The 19,408-nt window shown below is 38.5% G+C and overlaps 1 protein-coding gene across 4 annotated transcripts in view; it reads right to left on the minus strand.

Moving 5' to 3' along the window:
• The window catches only part of BRWD1 (bromodomain and WD repeat domain containing 1), a 162,539-nt gene that overhangs the window by 22,138 nt on the left and 120,993 nt on the right, over positions 1-19,408 (minus strand). For all 4 annotated transcript variants that reach the window (XM_027770963.1, XM_006146293.3, XM_027770965.1 and 1 more), the window contains 6 exons: positions 16,252-16,321; positions 15,651-15,692; positions 13,274-13,420; positions 12,476-12,628; positions 6,218-6,384; positions 3,652-3,878 (listed from right to left, as the gene is read on the minus strand). In XM_027770963.1, the coding sequence (XP_027626764.1) occupies positions 3,652-3,878; positions 6,218-6,384; positions 12,476-12,628; positions 13,274-13,420; positions 15,651-15,692; positions 16,252-16,321 (806 nt within the window). The remainder of the gene's footprint in view (positions 1-3,651; positions 3,879-6,217; positions 6,385-12,475; positions 12,629-13,273; positions 13,421-15,650; positions 15,693-16,251; positions 16,322-19,408) is intronic.

The following is a 19,408-nucleotide window of genomic DNA, read 5'->3' on the forward strand; positions in this document are numbered from 1 at the left end:
CACACACACACACACACACACACACACACACACATACACAGAAGTGAGATAAAGAAGTCATTTAAACAGTACAGGTTCTCCACTATTCCACTTTATGAGTGCATGCTGCAGTGTGATCACAACAAGCCAAGTATCCTGTTCCTTTATCCAGACTTATTTCTTACATTCCTACAACCAAACGAAAATTTCATTAAAATGAGTGGAAGCATACCACTCATAGCCTTCAGCTAGTTCACAGAAAATGTACACTATGAATAAATTATGCATGCATTTCAAAAAATGTGCACCAAATCAAAACAGTATAATTTCATTTTTCCCATTTTTCCATGAACTCTTCAAACTAAGTAAACTCTATTCTTCAGTGTTTTTTTTTGTTTGTTTTTGTTTTTTTTTTTTAAAGAAAGATTGTGCTATAGGGCACATGTGCTCATCAGAGAGACAAAAAGAAATCTACCCCCACAGGGGGGATGACCACTCCACAATTCCTTCTCCTTATTCTCCTCTCAGAATTTTGGGCACATATGCACACACACCCGACAAAAGCCATTCCACAAAGTACTCCCTCCATTTTCTGACCTCTGTCTGACTTCACATCTGCCTCTCATCTTCCATGCCTCCCCTTCTAGGTACTTCCTGCACTGCACACACCAAACTGTTTCATACCTTCCTGTCTTCCCAGGTCTCATCCTCATCTCAAATAGCCTTCCCTTATCTCAACCTTGTCCAACTAACAACTCCTGGCTACTCATACTTTAAGTCCCACTTCAACCATCTCCGATGCTAAGAAACTTTCTCTGAATTATTTTTGAGTTGATCTTTCCTCTTTGTTGTTTTTTCTTTTTTTCTTTTTTTGTATGAAACATAATTATATCCTTTATAACACTGTAATATGATAATCATTTGTGTGTCCTGGAAACTGTCAGACTCTTGAGTTCTTTTAAGATTAAAATTATAGGGGACTAGCAGGTGGCATGGTGGTTAAGGTGCTGGACACTCCCACTTGGCTGACCACAGTACGAGTACTGGACCTGGTGGCTTGCTTTCTCACTTTCCCTCTCCCTCTCTGTGTATCTCTCTCTGGTCAAATGAAAATAAATGAATGAATAAATAAAATTAAATAAATAATTATTTTTTAAAAAAAGACAAAATTTTGAACCATATTCAACCCACCTCTGTCAGAGAAGAAATGGCTGTGTTAGAAGGACATGAGTCATTGAACTGTGTTTCATTTGAAACTGCTCTGCTGCTTTCTTGCCTCAACTGTTCCAACTCAACTCTACCACCCATCCTCTTGACCCCACTTCCAGATTCTTCCCTTCCTCTGCTTATCACTGCCAAAATAATTAATCTTCCTGAAACAGAATTTGTCACATTTCCCTTACTCAAGAAGTTACCCAGTTAAGTAATACAAGCTCTTCTGCAAGGCCTGACAGTCTTCTAAAACATGTATTCTACCTGCTTGATCTTTTTTCCTTTTTTACCACTCTACAAAATGCAGTCTTTCCATATCCATAAAGGATGCTTTTTCTCATAACTGCCACTCTGCTTGAAAAGTATCCCATGTAGGGAACCAGCAGTTAGCGTAATGGCTATGTCGCTGGACTCCCACGTAGTCGACCGCGGTTCGCGTCCCGGACCTGGTGGCTTAAAACTCACGCCGGGCACGTGTGCGTGCGTGCCCAAGATCCCGAGAGGAGAATGGAGGAGAAGGGATTGCGGTGTGACCATCCCCCCTGGGGGGTGATTTCTCGCTTTCTGTCTCTATGTCTCTCTCTGTCTGTCTGGCGAGCGCACGTGCCCTACAGTGAAAATCTCTCCAAAAAAAGAGAAAAGTATCCCATGTCTATAGTTCAACTTGCATTTACTCCACCATACTCTCACTGGACATTTTATGCTATGAATGAATCCATTAAGACACTGTACTGAGCCCACCCTGTAGCCTAGTGGTTGGGAAAGTCAGCTCCCACATGGCTATGGTATGAATCTCAACACCAGAGTCTTGAAAAGCAAAGCAGGAATATGTGCATATGTAAAATCCCAACAGGACAGAAAAACAGAGGAAAAAGGGCTGCAGCATGATCAAAGACCATTGGCAAGTACTTTCTCTTTCTCTTTCTCTCTCACTCTGTCACTCTTTCTCTCTCACTCTGTGAGTGCACACCCCCTCTGGCAATTTAGAAAGAATTATACACACTGTATAATTCTAATGTGCCATATATCAGGGCTTGCTTGTCTAACCTTTTCCATGGCACTTTCATTCCAAAATCTTAACTGCAAGTACAGTTTAATACTACCAACACTGTTCAATGTAAATGTAAAAATCACTGAAGTATGGAGCCTGCAGGTGGTGTGGAGGTTAAGGAGTTAGATCCCACATGTCCAACCACATCGTTCAGTTCCCAGACTGGACAGCTTGAAAAATCACATGGGATGCATGTGCATGCATGCATAAAATCCCAAAAGAGACAGGAAGCAAAGGGATTATTATAGCGTGGCCATCCCCCTTGTGGGGTGATTTTTCACCTTCCCTCTCTCTCTCTCTGGTGAGAACATGTGCCCTATGGTGGACATCTTAAGAAGAAAAAAAAAAAAAAAAAAACACAACAACAACAAAAAAAACACTAGATCATCAGGTGATATAATGGTTTAAGCACTGGGCCCCCAAATGGCAGACAGAGGTTTGAGTCTTGGACCTGGCAACCTGAAAATCACACCAGGCACATATGCATGTGTATCTAAAATCCCAGGAGGAAAATGGAGAAAGGACTGTGTTGTGGCCATCTCCCGCTCCCCCCTCTGGAGTGATTTCTCACTTTCCCTTCCTGGAGAGTGCACTACACCCAAAACCAAAAACCTAAAAAGGCAATGAATTATAATAGTAAAGATTATACTATTCTCACAAGTCACCAAAATTACTCAGAGCAATACAGAAGCACATAAACACCACAGCCTTATCTACCCAATACTAACAGAAGAGTAGTATCAGCTATAGCTATTCTGCCAAATTCTATAAACACCTTACAATTTGTTAGGTCATAAGGCTTTAAATTTATATGACTATTAATTCCTTTTAAAGATATAAAAATGTCCCGTTTTGGACACAAACTAATGAATATTTATATCACATTACTTAAAATATGGAGGGTTCAAATTTTCATAAAATTTGGCTATATTATTTATAAAGTACATTACTTATCAAATGCATTCTAACTGTTCCATGTTTATGACTTTTGTATCCTCCATTAAATGTTAAGTGCCTGGGCTGGCCCCATAGCACAATGTAAGTTAAGCACTGTACAGAGGGAACGGAATCCCACACGGCCAGCCACTATCTGAATCCTAGCCCCAGGTAGCTGGAAATACACACTGGGAAACATGTGTAAGCCCAGGATTCTACAGCATGGAAAAATAGGAGTGAAAAAGGACTGCAATATGACCAGACCCTATTGAGGAGTACTTTCTCACTCACTCCCTCTGCCTCTCTCTCTTCCTTTCTCTCATGGACATACATACGCCAACTGGCAAAGAAAAATTAAGTTCCTTCAGTGACAAGGCCACACCTATAATTGTGGTCTCCTCTAAATCCACAGTAACTAGCGGTGTTACACATGACTGCTCAACAACTGATTTACATGATGGTCCCTTTCTCACCAGATAATGGAGAACCATTGGTTAGAGTGACAGGTCTATGTCTTCTCATTCTTTCCGATGATCCTATTGAATCTGAAGAGTCACCAGAAGTAACACCTGAAAAGACGCCAGCACTTGTCTCATGGGTTGTAGAATAAGCTACTCTACTTGAGGTAGACTGGGTAGGAGAATCTACCAACTCAGGAACTACTTCTGTCTGAGATTTTAACCGCTTCTGCTTGATATTTCTGGCCAAAAATATAAATGAAAGAAACAATATTTAATAAAACATAAAGGTAACTGGTTCACAGACAATGCCTAAATTAAAGTGTATTATTTCTTAATATGCGAATATTGTATGATCAAGACACTAAAATATTCACTATTAACAGCTGGTTTTGGCTTGGACTACTATTAATATTTCTTTGTATTTGACAGTTTTATTCAAATTTGGAATAATTTTTAAAAATACAACTATCATTACAAAAGATCATACAGAATATATTAGGTTCTTTGGATAAAATTCTAAGAATCAACATTTATGTAATACAGGCATTCATTCACACTATGAATTCAAGTCTCTAAAGGACAGAACTTTTTCTCTAATCTCCCCTTTACATGTTAATAAAGACAAAATTAAGAAACCAATAAAATCTGAATTCAGAGAATGATTACTACATAAATATAAAAAACAGTATAGTTCTTTATTCTTAAGTAACTTAAAATATTACTGCATAACACATGCCATATGAAGATCTAATCTATGTGACAATAACAGCACAAAGGGGGAGAGCAAGCTATACTAAAAGTTTCTACACATATTACAATTAAAACATTACTAACACTAAATAATTATTTTGAATTGAGATGCAGTTACTTCCAGAGCAACAACAAAGGAACCCCATCAAGAGCATACTGCAAATTCAAACCATGCACGAAAACACACTGAACTCTATACTCAACCTGCACACTACAACACTATAATAAACTACTTATAAATCTGATATAACTACTCGTAAATCTGATATTAACTTTAACTGTAAGCAACAGTTATAGAAGACAGAGTGTAAATTAATATAAAATGACACAAAGGGACTGACTCCTGCATTTTATATTTCTTGTTTATAACTAATTCTCAGTAATGAGACATATTATATATATGCCTAGTGACCATTTTTCCTTATACAATCAAATACTCAAAGGCCGTATGTAGTAATTGTTTTACCCTCTTTATTAAAAAGTCATTTCTTTCCTCTTTCTCTTTTTAAAAATTTGCCATAGGGGGGAACCAGCAGTTAGCGTAATGGCTATGTCGCTGGACTCCCACGTAGTCGACCGCGGTTCGCGTCCCGGACCCGGTGGCTTAAAACCCACACCGGGCGCGTGTGCATGCGTGCCCAAGATCCTGAAAGGAGAATGGAGGAGAAGGGATTGCAGCATGGCTATCCCCTCTGGGGAGTGATTTCGCTATCTGTCTCTCTGTCTCTGTCTCTGGCGAGCGCACGCGCCCTATAGTGAAAAACCTCTCAAAAAAAAAAAAAAAATTGCCATAGGGCATGTGTGATCACCAGAGAGAGACAGAAAGGATAAGGGGGAAAGTGAAAAGCACCCCCTGGGGGGATGGCCACACCGCAATCCCTTCTTCCCCACTCTTCTCTTGGAATTTTGGGCATGCACGCACATGCACCTGGCATGTCTTTTAAACTTTCAGGTCTGGAAATCAAACCCATGCAGTTTGGCCACAATGAACCTAGCCTCTTCACCATCATACCACTGGCTGGCCCTCCCTTCTCTGCCCCTGGAAAAAAGGCCATTTCTTATGCAAAAGACACATGCTATTTAGATAATCCTTGATATAATCTCTTTAAAAATCTGTAATTATTGGGACCAGCAGTTAGCGTAACGGCTAAGGTGCTGGACTCCCATGTAGTTGACCGCGGTTCAAGTCCCAGACCTGAATGGCTTAAGCTCACACCAGACGCATGTGCAAGATCCCAAGAGGAGAATGGAAAAGAAGGGGTTGTGGCATGGCCATCCCCCCTGAAGGGTGATTTCTCACTTTCTGTCTGTCTCTGTCTTTCCGGCGAGCACATGCGCCCTACAGCAAAAACCTCTAAAAAAAAGAAAAGAAAAAAAAATCTGTAATTATTTAACTTTATTTACTCATTTTTCCCCCATAGGTGTGTGGGGTAGGAGTCCAAAAAGAATCTGTACACCAAGATCCTACCCAAAGTCTCAGCTTTCAGGATCATGGACACATGTGCTCAGAGAGACCTCAGAAGACAGACCTGAGTCTGCCATGTGGCCTCTGCCTCATGGTGCACTGTGCAACAGCTAAGCTACTACAGGTACCTAAAAATCTTTCATTCATTAAGTGCTTATAAATCTACATAATTACAAATCTAAGCAAGTTTTATATTCACAGAAGTGCTTTCAAGCTATAAAAGCCTATGAGTAATCTTTTATGAATGAATACACAGTATTCTAAAATGGTTAAGATATTTTTGCATTAAAAAAGAATTAAAGAAGGATCACAACTTTAAATAAAAAAAAAATTGCATAAAAGTTTGCCAAAAAACCAATTTACCTGCTACTTCTGTTACCCTTATTGACACTGTTACAATTTTGCTGTTGCTTGAATCTCTTGCTTCTTCGAAGTTTCTCATTGAATTTTTGACCAATTTTAAAATCAGAAGAGATTTTCTTCATTTTTTCTTCAAATAAAGCAGATAATCTCAAAGTCATACTATATATCTGTAAGGATATGAAAGCAAAACTAGAATTACAAAATACCTGTAAAAGTATTCTTACAAAAAAAAATTGTCAATTATTAAGACTTGCAATATACTGGTTAAGGACACTGGACTCCACATGGCCAACTGTGGTTCAAGTCCCAGACCTCGAGGCTTGCTTTCTCGCTTTTTCTCTAACTCTGTCTCTCTCTGGTTAAAAATAAATAAATAAAGTTAAATAAAATAATTCTTAAAAAAAAAACTCGCAATATACTGTATCCCTGCTTATAATAATGGTTGTTATCTATTTTATCCTTTCTCACCCTCTTCCTTTGATGACATCTGCAAGTATCAAATATAGTTCTCAGAAAGTAGTTTTAAATTAAGCTTCTAAGATCTAGAATCCAAAACTAATTTCTGCATGTCCATAGATCTCAATCATCTCCCATTTTCACATTTGTGTGTACAAACCCAAACATGTCCCTTTCTCCTAATGTTAGAAGTTGGTTAGTTTTATGGCTGCTATTTAAATAGGCAACAAAAGAATGGTAACTTTTTGGGGCAAGAGAACAAGAAGCACCATACAACAGTCTCTATTTGCAACTAGAACATATTGATTCCGCCTAAGTTTAAAAACAAATTAAAAACATAAAGATGCCGAGGGCCAGCAGACGGCATGGTGGTGAAGCCGCTAGACTCCCACATGGCTGACTGTAGTTCAAGTCCCAGATTTGGTGGCTTGCTTTCTCACTTTCCCTCTCTGTCTCTGTCACTCTCTGGTCAAATTAAAATAAATAAATAAATAAAATATTTAAAAAGGATGCCTTTCATTCAGAAGAAAATAAATTCTGTAATTTTATTTTTTTTTTTTGAGAGATTTTCGCTATAGGGCGCGTGCGCTCGCCAGACAGAGAGAGACATAGAGACAGAAAGCGAGAAATCACCCCCCGGGGGGGTGGTCACGCCGCAATCCCTTCTCTTCCGTTCTCCTCTCGGGATCTTGGGCACGTACGCACATATGCCCGGAGTGAGTTTTAAGTCACCGGGTCCGGGACGCAAACTGCAGTCGACTACATGGGAGTCCAGTAACATAGCCATTACGCCAACTGCTTGTTCCCATAAATTCTGTAATTTTAATGCATATGAAAGACCGCATTTTAACAATTTTTGCAATTAAATAGAATAAAATATTTAAACAGTAATGTGACATTAGTATTACTCTGTTAACTTCTGGTACAGATACATATATACAAAAGAACCCTACATGCCTCCACAATCATTTCTGAAAACAAGTATAACATTTTAATGTTCAGAAGTTAAACATAACTCTTAAGAGTGCAGTGAATAAAAGAGACACTCTAAGACTAGACAACTTAAAAAAAAAGTTGGGTCACCAGGAAAGTCATAGAAAACACAGAAAAACATGCCATGACTTTCCCAATGACCTAATATAAAAAGTTACATGAATTTCCTATATACCTAATATACAGACACATGCACATACAAATAAATGTGAAATTTATCACCTTCACCTGCAAAATAATTTTTAACACTTGTGTCTAGTATTTTATATAAATCTTAGTTTTTACTTTCGAGTCTGAATAACAGCTTAATTCACCAACTTTTCCAAGATAAATGTTTCCTATATGAATCATATTCAGTTTGAAATGACTTGGTATCACCATTTTTATATTTTCTCATTAGTTTTCAAGTAAAATTCAGTAATACATTTGAATTGAAAATAAACAGCACTTAACAAAAAAATGAGTGCTGAGGCTAGCAGGTAGAATAGTTGTTAAAGTGCTAGATTCTCACATAACCAACAGGAGATTGATTGACTCCTGGACCCAGTGGCTTGAAACTCACACTGGGTACATGTGTGTGAGAATGGAGGAGCAGGGACAGCAGTGTGCCCATACCCCCAGGGGGCTAATTTCTCATTTCCTGTTTCTGGTGAGTACACACATTTTATAGCAAAATCTCTCAAAATAAACAAAGAGTGCTAAAACTGATAATCATCATCTCAGCATGACAAAAGGCATTTATAAAAACTCATGCCAGGTGCATGCACATGTGTGCTCAAGATCCCAAGAGGAGGATGGAGGAGAAGGGACTGTGGTGTGACCATCCCTCCACCCCCGGGATGGGGTGATTTCTCACTTTCCTTCTCACTGTCTGCCTGTCTCTGTCTCTCTCTCTCTTTCCAGTGAGCACACATGCCCTAAGATAAAAAGCCCTTATAAAAAAAAATTTTTAAAAAAAAGCCCAACACTACCATCAAACACAAGTCTGAAAGACTAAAAAATTTTCCCCATAAGATCAGGAATGAAACAAGATGCCCACTTGCACCTCTGTTCTTCAACAAGGTACTCTATGTTCTAGCAACAGAAACGAGACAAACTTTTAGTAAAACTATATTTGCAGACAACATTCATAGATATTGTCAAATAATCCCCAAATAATTAGAACTAATAAACTAATTTAGTGAAACTGTAGGGTACAAGATCAACACAGAAACTGGTTATGCTTCTATATACTGGCAAAACACAACCCAGAAAAAGAAATGAAGGGAGCCACTGTGCTTAACAAAACAGCATCTAAAGCAACAAAACACTCAAGAATAAATTTAACCCAAGTGTAAAATTTATGCAATGAAACTACTGAACACTGCTGAAAGAAATTAAAGATGACCTAAAAAAATAGAAAGACATCCATGTTCAAAGACAGAAACACTAAAATACTGTCAAAATGTCAATACTACCCCAACCCAAGAAAACTATACCTTCAATGCATCCCTTAAAAAATTCCAATAGGCTATTCTGTAGAAATGGAAAAGCTGATCCTCAAGTTCATAATAATCTGTAAAGAACTCCAAGAAGCTAAAACTGAACAAGAAAAAAGCTAGAGAACTCACATTTGGTGACTTCAATACCATAAAAATACAGTAAACAAAACAACTATAAATAGACATCGTTAGTGGAATGACTACTATTTCCTTACTTTCTGTATTCTTGATCCTCTAGCATTTGAGGCCTTGATCTAAGAAGAACGTGCCCCTTCTAGAGCTGGCTCACTCCTAGACAGAGAGCAAACAACTCCCCCGTGTGCGTACTTTTGACATACAAGCCAACCAATCCAAAGCCTATACTCCCAACTATGTCTTGATTTATCAACTTACACACCAATCCAGTATTACTCCATGTACAGCACTCCAGAGCCAGATACCAAAAAAAAAAAAAAAAAAAGACTTCCTAAAGCCCAATGACATTATTCAAACTAGTCCATCCCAAATGGCTTTCTCTACCCTGCCACACCTTCCCACGAAAATCCCAGTTAAGGCTCAGGGTTATGCTCCACCTTATGCCTCTTGGCTGACGCTCATCCTTCCCCACATGCCATGGGGAGTATGTCATGCCTATTTCTCGGAGATCTGCAAGAATGAACTACTTATTTCAACAATCATTTCTGCATTTCTAGACCTTTATCACCCCTAATAAAAAGAAATCCCAGGTGCAATCTTTGATACAGTTTAAGGTACATGAAAATCAAAACCACAATTGGACAACATTTCACATACCTTAGAATGGCTACCAAAAAAAAAAAAAAAAACTCTGAAAATACAAGTGTTGGTGAGAATATAAAGAACTTGCAATCCTTATACGCTGTCAATGAGAACATAAAATGATGTAGTCATTAGGGGAAATAGCTTAATCTTTCCTGGAAAAGCTCAATATAGAATTTTCTTATGACCCAACAATTCTACTCTTAGGTACATACCTAAGGATATTGAGACCAAGGACTCAGATAGCTATTTGTATTCCAAATTCATTATAGTATTATTCCTAATAGCCAAAAAGTAAAATGAATCATACTGTCTATCAACAGATGAATAATTATGTTAGGCCAACACAACAGATTATTAATAACCATAAAAAGGAATAGAGTTCTGACATGCTACAATACAGATGAGCCTTTAAGACAGTATGTCAAGTGAAATAAGCCAGTCATGAAAGGATAAATACAATATGATCCCACTTTTTTCCATAAAGTTTGCCTAAATCATTCATGAGAGAAAGACACAAGCACAAAGTTTTACTCTGCAATCCCTCTCAGTCAGCTAGGATCATGGGCAAACACACCTGGTATATACAAGTCAACCAAGAAACTAAACCCATAATCTAATATATGGATCCAGGACTGCTTGACTAGTATGTTACCAATATACTATCAAATATAGTAGAAAAGACTGAAGTGTGACTATTCCCCAGGAGGGGTTGCTTTTTCATCACTTTCCCTCCCTCCCTCCTGTGTCTCTCTCCAACTAGTGCACACACCCTCTGGCAATATTTAAAAAAACACTTTTAACCAACCTTGGGAAAAAAAAATTTTTTTTTAGAGGTTTTCCCTATAGGGCGTATGCGCTTGCCAGACAGACAGAGAGAGACATAGAGACAGAAAGCGAGAAATCACCCCCAAGGGGGGATGGTCACACCGCAATCCCTTCTCCTCCATTCTCCTCTCGGGATCTTGGGCATGCACACACACGCGCCTGGTGTTGAGTTCTAAGCCACCAGGTCGGGGACATGAACCACAGTCAACTAAGTGGGAGTCCACCGACATAGCCATTACACTAACTGCTGGTTCCCAACCTTGGAAAAATGTTAAGACCTGAATGTTAAACTGATCCCATAAGGAGTTTGTATACTGAATGATTAAAAAAAAAAAAGCGTTCTTGAAATTGAGGCTAATATTATGTGATGAGGAGGAAGTAGAGCTAAGGTAAATAGTTAATTAGCAATCAATGAGTACAGACACAGAGAATGCTACAAAGTACCAAATAAGTGGTTTACTAAAAATCTTGCATCTTTTTAAATTACCCACACACTTGCCACAAGATGATATAAGTAAAACTTCACTGAGATTAAGATAAGTAAACTTTTGTATATCTAATATTCCACCAAGTTTTAAACATTAACCAAAATAAAACATTGTAACAAAAATGTAGGACTGTGTTCTCTATTATGTGCTCTTAAATAATTAAATAGGTCATGTATTGCTTCTTTGGATCCAATATGTTAGTGGCTGCTGGCAGTTCTACATCCACTTCATATTTTCCTTTTATTACTTTTAATATTCTTTCAGTGTCTATCAATGTTCCTAATCCATTTTTAAAAATCCCTGTAGAGGGGCCAGCACGTGGCATGGCAGTTAAGGCGCTGGATGCTCCCACGTGGTTGACCATGGTTTGAGTCCCAGACCCAGTGGCTTACTTTCTCACTTTTCTTCTCTGTCTCTCTCTGGTCAAATTAAAATAAATGAATGAATAAATAAAACTGAAATCTAAAAAAAGTCCCTATATAAAACAAAAATAAAAAAACAGACTTCTCAGGAACCAACAGTTAGCGTAATGGCTATGTCACTGGACTCCCACGTAGTCGACCGCAGTTCGCGTCCTGGACCCGGTGGTTTAAAACTCATACTGGGCGCGTGTGCATGCCCAAGATCCCGGGAGGAGAATGGAGGAGAAGGGATTGCGGTGTGACCATCCCCCCTGGGGGGTGATTTCTTGCTTTCTGTTTCTATGTCTCTCTCTGTCTGTCTGGCGAGCGCACACGCCCTATAGGAAAAAAAAAAAAAAACCTCTCCAAAAAAAAAAAAAAAAAAAGAAAACAGACTTCTCAGTCTATATATCAAATTTGCTTACTTTCTACTGGCAATTTCATCACACTCACACATGAGAATCTATGATAAATATAAAACATTTTCAGAAAAAAACTACCAGTGGGGACTGGCAGGTGGTATGGTGCTTAAGGCGTGGGACTCCTACATGGCTGACCACAGTTCTAATCCTGGACCTGGCAGCTTACTTTCTCTTTCTCTCACTCACTCAGTCTCTCTCCCCCCAGTCCCCATCAAATTAAAATAAAGTAAAATAAAAATAATTCTTAAAAAAAAAAGAAAACTAACTGCCAGCGTTTGGGCAGTGACAAAAGCTCCATTCTTTATGATAGCCATACTTAATTCATTTATCTTTAATATTCCAACCTCTACAATCAAGTGGAAAATGATGACCACAAACATGCTTAATTTTCATAAACCACTTTAAAAATTACCTTCGATCTTTTGTTTGGTGTATATGCTTTTGCATTGCTGAATATCAACCGGATGTCTTTGCAAAATTCCAAAGGGCTGTCATAATTTCCTGCTTCTAGAGTTTCCCTTACTGTTCCAAAATCCATTGGAGTATCTATAATATCTCGGTAGTCCTAGGTTTTAAAAACAGTAATTAGTTCATAGGTTCATCTCTTGCCTTTAGAAATGCAATAAATGCATCAGATCTCTAAAATACTCAAAAATGATAGAATGAAGGGAAAAAAAGGTTAGAAAGATCTTAAGACTCATGAGAAATGTTTAAGAAGTCCAGACACAAAGACAAGACAGAAAGAAATGTACTAAGATGTTAAAAGTCTATCTGTTGGTAGCAAGACACAGGATAGTTTTATTCTTGCTTAATACTTTTCTATAATTTCCAAGCTTCCTATAATGAAGTTTTGTGGTTATAATATTTTCTCCCTTAATTCATCTTCAAATTCCCTATTTGAAGAGTGAAGACATTTTTACCCAATTCATACTTTTCCTGGTTCTAAGCCCACTTACATGACAGCCTTACAGAACAGAACCCTCTATTATAATGAACTCCAATTAACTTAGTCTAAATTCTCAGATGATTTACAAGGGTACCCATAAATTCAAGAAAACTGTGAACAACTCTTTCAGCTTACTAGTAAGAGAAGAAAGTTAACATAAGGCCTAGATATCTTACTCACTGAAGTGTAATTTAAATACTTCTATCCCAATCTCCTCTCCACAAAACGAGAAAAGCCTTAAATATTCAAATGATGGGAACTTACTGGATATTCAACCAAGTCGACAGGTTGTCTAAATGGTTCCGAATCTTCACATTGAAAAATTAAGCTCACTAGCTCCTTGCACTGTTTCTTCCAGTTGCTTTCAACATAGTCAGCAGCTTTACTACTCCTTTTTTTCCAATCATGGACCTAAAAATACATTCACAATATTGAAAACCTTTTCAGTCCTGGAACATGATGGTGAAAGGTGGTAAAAATGCAACTGAGCTATTATATTCTGTATTGTATCATGAGATCTGTGGCTCCTTTAGATTGCTCATCTAGTTTTAAACATCCACTTTCTCTAAAAACCCAATATTACAAATGTTTCTCTACACACATTTTTTTCAGAAACGAGATTTAAAAACTAATTATGTAACACATATACGTATTACAATATAACCTGCCGATTTCAGAAAAAAATCACTAGATTAACTATGGAAAATGGCCATTCCATCACTTCCCCCAAGTTTATAAAATTCATTTTCACAAATGTGAAGTATCCTATTCAATAGTGTGATAGGCAGAATAATGGCCCATCAAAAATTGTCCACATAATAATCCTCAGAACCTATGACTACCTTATCTTGCACAGGAAAAGGGACTTGGCAGATGTAATTAAGGGTGTGGGCAATTAAGTGAGTATCTTGGATTAACTACACCACTTGAAGTCATCATCAAGGTCATTACAAAAGGGAAGAAGATAGATTGGAAGACCTTCACCACTGGCTTAAAGGTAGGAGGAGGCAGCCTATAGCCAAGAAATGGAGGCAGGTTCTAGAAGCTGGAAAATACAAATTAGTCTTCCCTAGAGTTTCTGGCCACATCAATACCCAAAAACCCAGGTGAAGCCCATTAGCCCACAAACTCTCATGTCAAACTTCTATCTGCAGAACAGTAAGGTAATATTGTTTTATTGTTTAAGGAAATACATTTGTCATTTGCTAAAGCATGCATAGCAAAAATATTAAAACAATCAGAGTCTCCTTAGAAATGAGATGATAAGAAAATGACAAGCCAGACGAGACTGTTTCAGGTTAAACTTTTCAAAAGTGAACATTGATAATTGATAAAAAGCTTAAAAGGACTATTTGGGTAAGATTTAATATTACCTGTATTAAAATGTCTTAAGCATGTTCACGTTAATACCCTTAATTTTCAATTAACCTATTATAACTTCAACAGCTGCCAATGGCACCCCATTATAATTACCATATTTCCTGAACTTGCATACAGCTTTCTCCTTCATTCTTCAACTTCGTCTCCCCAACAATTTATTTTCAAGAAAGGTTCAGTCACTAAAACCTGGTGAATCTTCTCCTTAAAAACTCTTTTCCCTCGGGTCAGTCCAATAGTACAGTCGTTAAGCACTATACATTGGAAACCAGTTCCCACATGGATACTAGCACCACCAGGCACAAGTTCATGGATGCCCAAAGCAAAATAAATGGACTGCAGCATGACCACAGCCCACTGGTGGTGGGTGCTTTCTCTCTCCCACTCTCTCTGGCAAGCACACACATCCTCTAGCAATTAAAAAAAAAAAGAAAGAGTTCCTTCCTCTCATTCCAAACCAACAGTATCCTGACTAGGTTTCATCCTTCACACTAAATTAGTGTAATGAACCCCTAATTCATCTCCTTTTTTTTTTTTAAGAGGTTTTTACCTTAGAGGATGTATGTGCCAGAGACAAGGAGACAGATAGAGACAGTGAGAGGGAAAGTGAGAAATCACTCCTCAAGGGGGGACGACCACATCACAATCCCCTCGCTTCCATTCTCCTCCCAGGATCTTGGCCACGCATAAACATGCACCAGGAGTAATTCACAAGTCACACTGGGTCCAGAACTTGAACCGTGATCAGTCATGTGGGAGTCCAGCAACTTAAGTGATACGCCATTTGCTGGTCCTCATCTCCTTTAATAACCACCTTCGTAGTCTTCTAATTCTATTTATCTATCTTGTTTGTGTAATTGACTCTTTTTAAATTTAAATAAAGTCCTTGGATTACAGTATCTCTATGACCTACTCCCAGCACAATGGCCAGACACAGGCACTCTGCCCATGAAATCATTCTGCCTCTACGCCAGCCAGGTCAGGGCCTTTTCTAGCTGGTGAACATGGTATACTTTCTATTCTCCTTGTCCTTGATCTCCTACTCCTTCTTTTTCAAATGTCCTCTCCTAACTCCATCTCGTTCTGAGGAGATAGTTCAAATTCCAACCTTTCCTCACCAGCCAACTTTCAGTCATGTCTCCTATTTTTCTTACAAAATATTCAACATCTCAATACAGCTTTTCAAAGACAAAACCTAAAATATTAAGTTGATTTTAAAAGAAGGAATGAGCAAATCACAAGTCAATCATGTAGAGCCACTTACTCTTCTCCTTCCAGAAGATGTTTTAGGAAGGTCACTATCATCCTAGAAATAAGATCAGAGCACTGTGTCAGAAGTTTCATTAGAAATATAACAGTCTTAATAAAAACACATCCAATACATCTGGTCCTACCAGGTTATAACACATTATTAACAATATCTCAAAAGACAGACTCCATCAGATGATTTTTGCAGCCCCCAGTCTGTAAAAACAAACCATTTTAATAAGCCTTCTCAAATCCCTAAGAACAAGAATTTCAAAATGCAAAATATCTGAGTATAAAAAGCTGCTAAATAAGAAACACACAAAGAAACTTTAATTTCTGTTTTACCTCCCCACCCAGAAAACCCCAGAAACAGGATTCACAAAAAGGACATAATCCAACATGTAAAGTTATTAATTTAGATATATTTAAATTGATATCACCTATTCAATTACTGGCAAAAACAAATGATCTGACTAATCATTGATATAAATTTTAAAAATTTTTAATCAAAAGCTCTCTTTTTTGTAGTTCATTGGACTACAGCAAGAATTAGCTTACTAATTCATAATTAATAGCTCCTACTGCATTTTTTAATTTAAAACTGACAAACTTCATACCAAATCCTCAGTAATTTGCTCGTTTTCAGAGATGTTAGAAAGTTCAGAGATATTTGTACAGTCTTGATTCCTAAAACAAAAAATTTCCATTTTAATAGTATGCAAATATTGCCAAAGATACAAATTACACATTAAAATATAAACAGTTCCCCAACCTATGACTACCTTTTTTCTTTTTAAGAGATTTTTTTTTCATATATATGGCATACACGCTTGTCTGAGAAACAATGACAGACAGAGAGAACAAAAGCAAGAAACCTAAGGAGATGGCCATGCTGCAATCCTTTCTCCTCTTCTCCTCTTGGAATCTTGGGCATGCACATACACATGCTGGGTGAGAGTTTCAAGTCACTGGGCCCAGGACTCGAACCACAGTTGACTATGTGGGAGTCCAGCAATATATGCATTACACCATCTGCTGGTCCCCCTACCTAATTTCAAATAGAGAAAAACCAGGTTTTGGACCTGTCCCCTGTAGAAATAATTAGCCATCTTAATTCCTAATTTAAAATCTTAAAAGCTTTTTTTCTCTTTTCCAGCAACATATATACAAAAATTAAGTTGGTAATCTAAAATGTAAGGCCTGTATTGGATAAATACATAGATGAGTTTTTCTAAGCATTATCATTAGCAATATTTTTATATAAGTACCAAGATTTAAGGTAAAAGAAAAGGCAAAATGAATTTGAAATTAAAGCAGATAATATTTATCCTCCCTGAACACACAGGAGAAGAATGAACACTAAATTCCGGATACCTAGCCATCAAGGAAACAAAAAAGGGTATGTAATTTTCCTGAACAAAAGAAAAGGCGAGGGAACAGCAGATGGCATAATGGTTACATTGCTAGACTCCCACATGGCTGAAAAGGGTTCTAGTCCCAGGATCAGAAGCTTGAAACTCGAGCCAGGCTCATGTGTGTGCATGCCCAAAATCCCAAGAGAATATGGGACCGTGACATGGACATATCCCCAGGAGGGTGATTTCTCATTTTCTGTCTCTCCAGCGAGTGCACGCACTCTATAGCAAAAATTTCTCTAAAAAAAGAAAAGACGATTGTGGAGAAGAGGTAACCAAGTCTGAGTCTCTAAGACTTTCAACAGAATTAGCCCAGAGGAGGAGTCATTCCCGTGTTTTTTTTAATTTTTAAATTTTTTTTTTTTTGAGAGAGAGGTTTTTGCTGTAGGGCGCATGCACTCGCCAGAAAGACAGAGAGAGAGAGAGACAGAAAGCAAGAAATCACCCCCCAGGAAAGATGGCCACACCACAATCCCTTCTCCTCCATTCTCCTCTTGGGATCTTGGGCATGCATGCACACGTGCCCGGCGTGAGTTTAAGTCACCAGGTCTGGAAATCGAACCGTGGTCAACTACATGGGAGTCCAGTGACATAGACATTACACCAACTGCTGGTCCCTCATTCACCCCCCAGGGGAGATGGCCACGCCACAAGCCCTTCTCCTCCATTTTCCTCTTGGGATCTTGGGCATGCACGCACACATGCCCGGCGTGAGTTTAAGTCACCAGGTCCAGGACTTGAACCGTGGTCAACTACATCGGAGTCCAGCAACATAGACATTACGCCAACTGCTGGTCCCTCATTCTCGAAAGATGTCAAAAATTATGCCACTGTTCATAAAACACTTTCTCCACTATATGTTTCTTTCAAAAAAATTTGGACATTTAAGTCATATACAAACTCACTCATTTTAAAGGATACTTAAACTGAGTTATTTGTCCAGAGTTCCAAGGAATGTTCACTAGAACACATCAGGCTATAACTTGGGTCTTAAATTTCAGGTCAACTTTCATTCTAATTATTTGAAATTTATTTCCCAATACAGAAAAAGTTTTGGACTATTCAAACATGTACAAACATTTTCATAAGATGTAATCCAAAATATATAATCTAATCATGAGAAAATGCCTGAAAAATAATTAAGTACACATTGCAAAGTAAGTGACCATAAAAATGATGAGGTCATAATAGAAATAGAAAGACTAAGGACAAACTGAAGGAAACTATGATAGCCACTTGGGGCCACCTAGGTGGTCTGGGGTTAGGATGGCTGAATCCCACATGGCCAATTATGTAGTTTGAGTTCTGGATCTGGTGGCTTGGGAGACACACCAGATACTTGTACATATGTGCCTAAAATCCAGAGAGCAAAATGGAAAAGGGATTACAGTGTGGTCACCACACCCCCCCCCAGGGGGGGGATGATTTCTCAGTCTCTCTCTCTCTCTCCCCCGCCCCCTCTCTGCCAGCAACCGCATGCACCTTTTAGAGCAAAATTGGAAAAACAAAACAAAACAAACAAAAACACTAATGCAATGGGGATTCTGGACTGAAGGATCTTGAAATACTAAAAGGATATTGATGGTGGGCCAGCAGATGGTGTAGAGGTTAAAGAGCCACAGCCAGCTGCCCAGTTCCCCCCACAGCCAGCTGCCCAGTTTGAGTCACAGACACGAGGGCTTGAAAATCACTAGACACATGTGTGTGTGTGTGTATACCCCAAATCCCAAGAGGAAAATGAAGGAAAAGAGACTGAAGCATGGTCAACCTCCTTGGTAGGTGATTTCTCACTTTCTCTCTGTCTCTTCCGAGCACACACACCCTACAACAAAAAACTGAAAAGGATATTGGTGTAAAAACTTAGTGAAATACAAATAAATTCTACACTGTAGTTAATAATATCATACAAGGTTAATTTTTAAACATAAGTATTCCATAGTTATGTCAATGTTAACCTAAGGGAAGACTGGGTGAAGAACGTATGGCCACTGAAGTTCAAAATTATTTCAAATTTGGGTCCAGCAGTTGGTGTAATGGCTATGTCACTGGACTCCCTTGTAGTCAACCATGGTTCAAGTCCCAGATCCAGTGGCTTAAACTCATGCCAAGGGGAACCAGCAGTTAGTGTAATGGCTATGTCACTGGACTCTCACGTAGTCACACGCGGCTCGCGTCCTGGACCCAGTGGCTTAAACTCACACCAAGGGGAACCAGCAGTTAGTGTAATGGCTATGTCATTGGACTCTCACGTAGTCAACCGCGGTTCGCGTCCTGGACCCAGTGGCTTAAAACTCACGCCAGGCGCGTGTCCGTGCGTGCCCAAGATCCCGAGAGGAGAATGGAGGAGAAGGGATTGCGG

The sequence above is a fragment of the Tupaia chinensis genome, unplaced genomic scaffold (assembly GCF_000334495.1).
Source record: "Tupaia chinensis unplaced genomic scaffold, TupChi_1.0 Scaffold000175_1, whole genome shotgun sequence".
Lineage (NCBI taxonomy): Eukaryota > Metazoa > Chordata > Mammalia > Scandentia > Tupaiidae > Tupaia > Tupaia belangeri.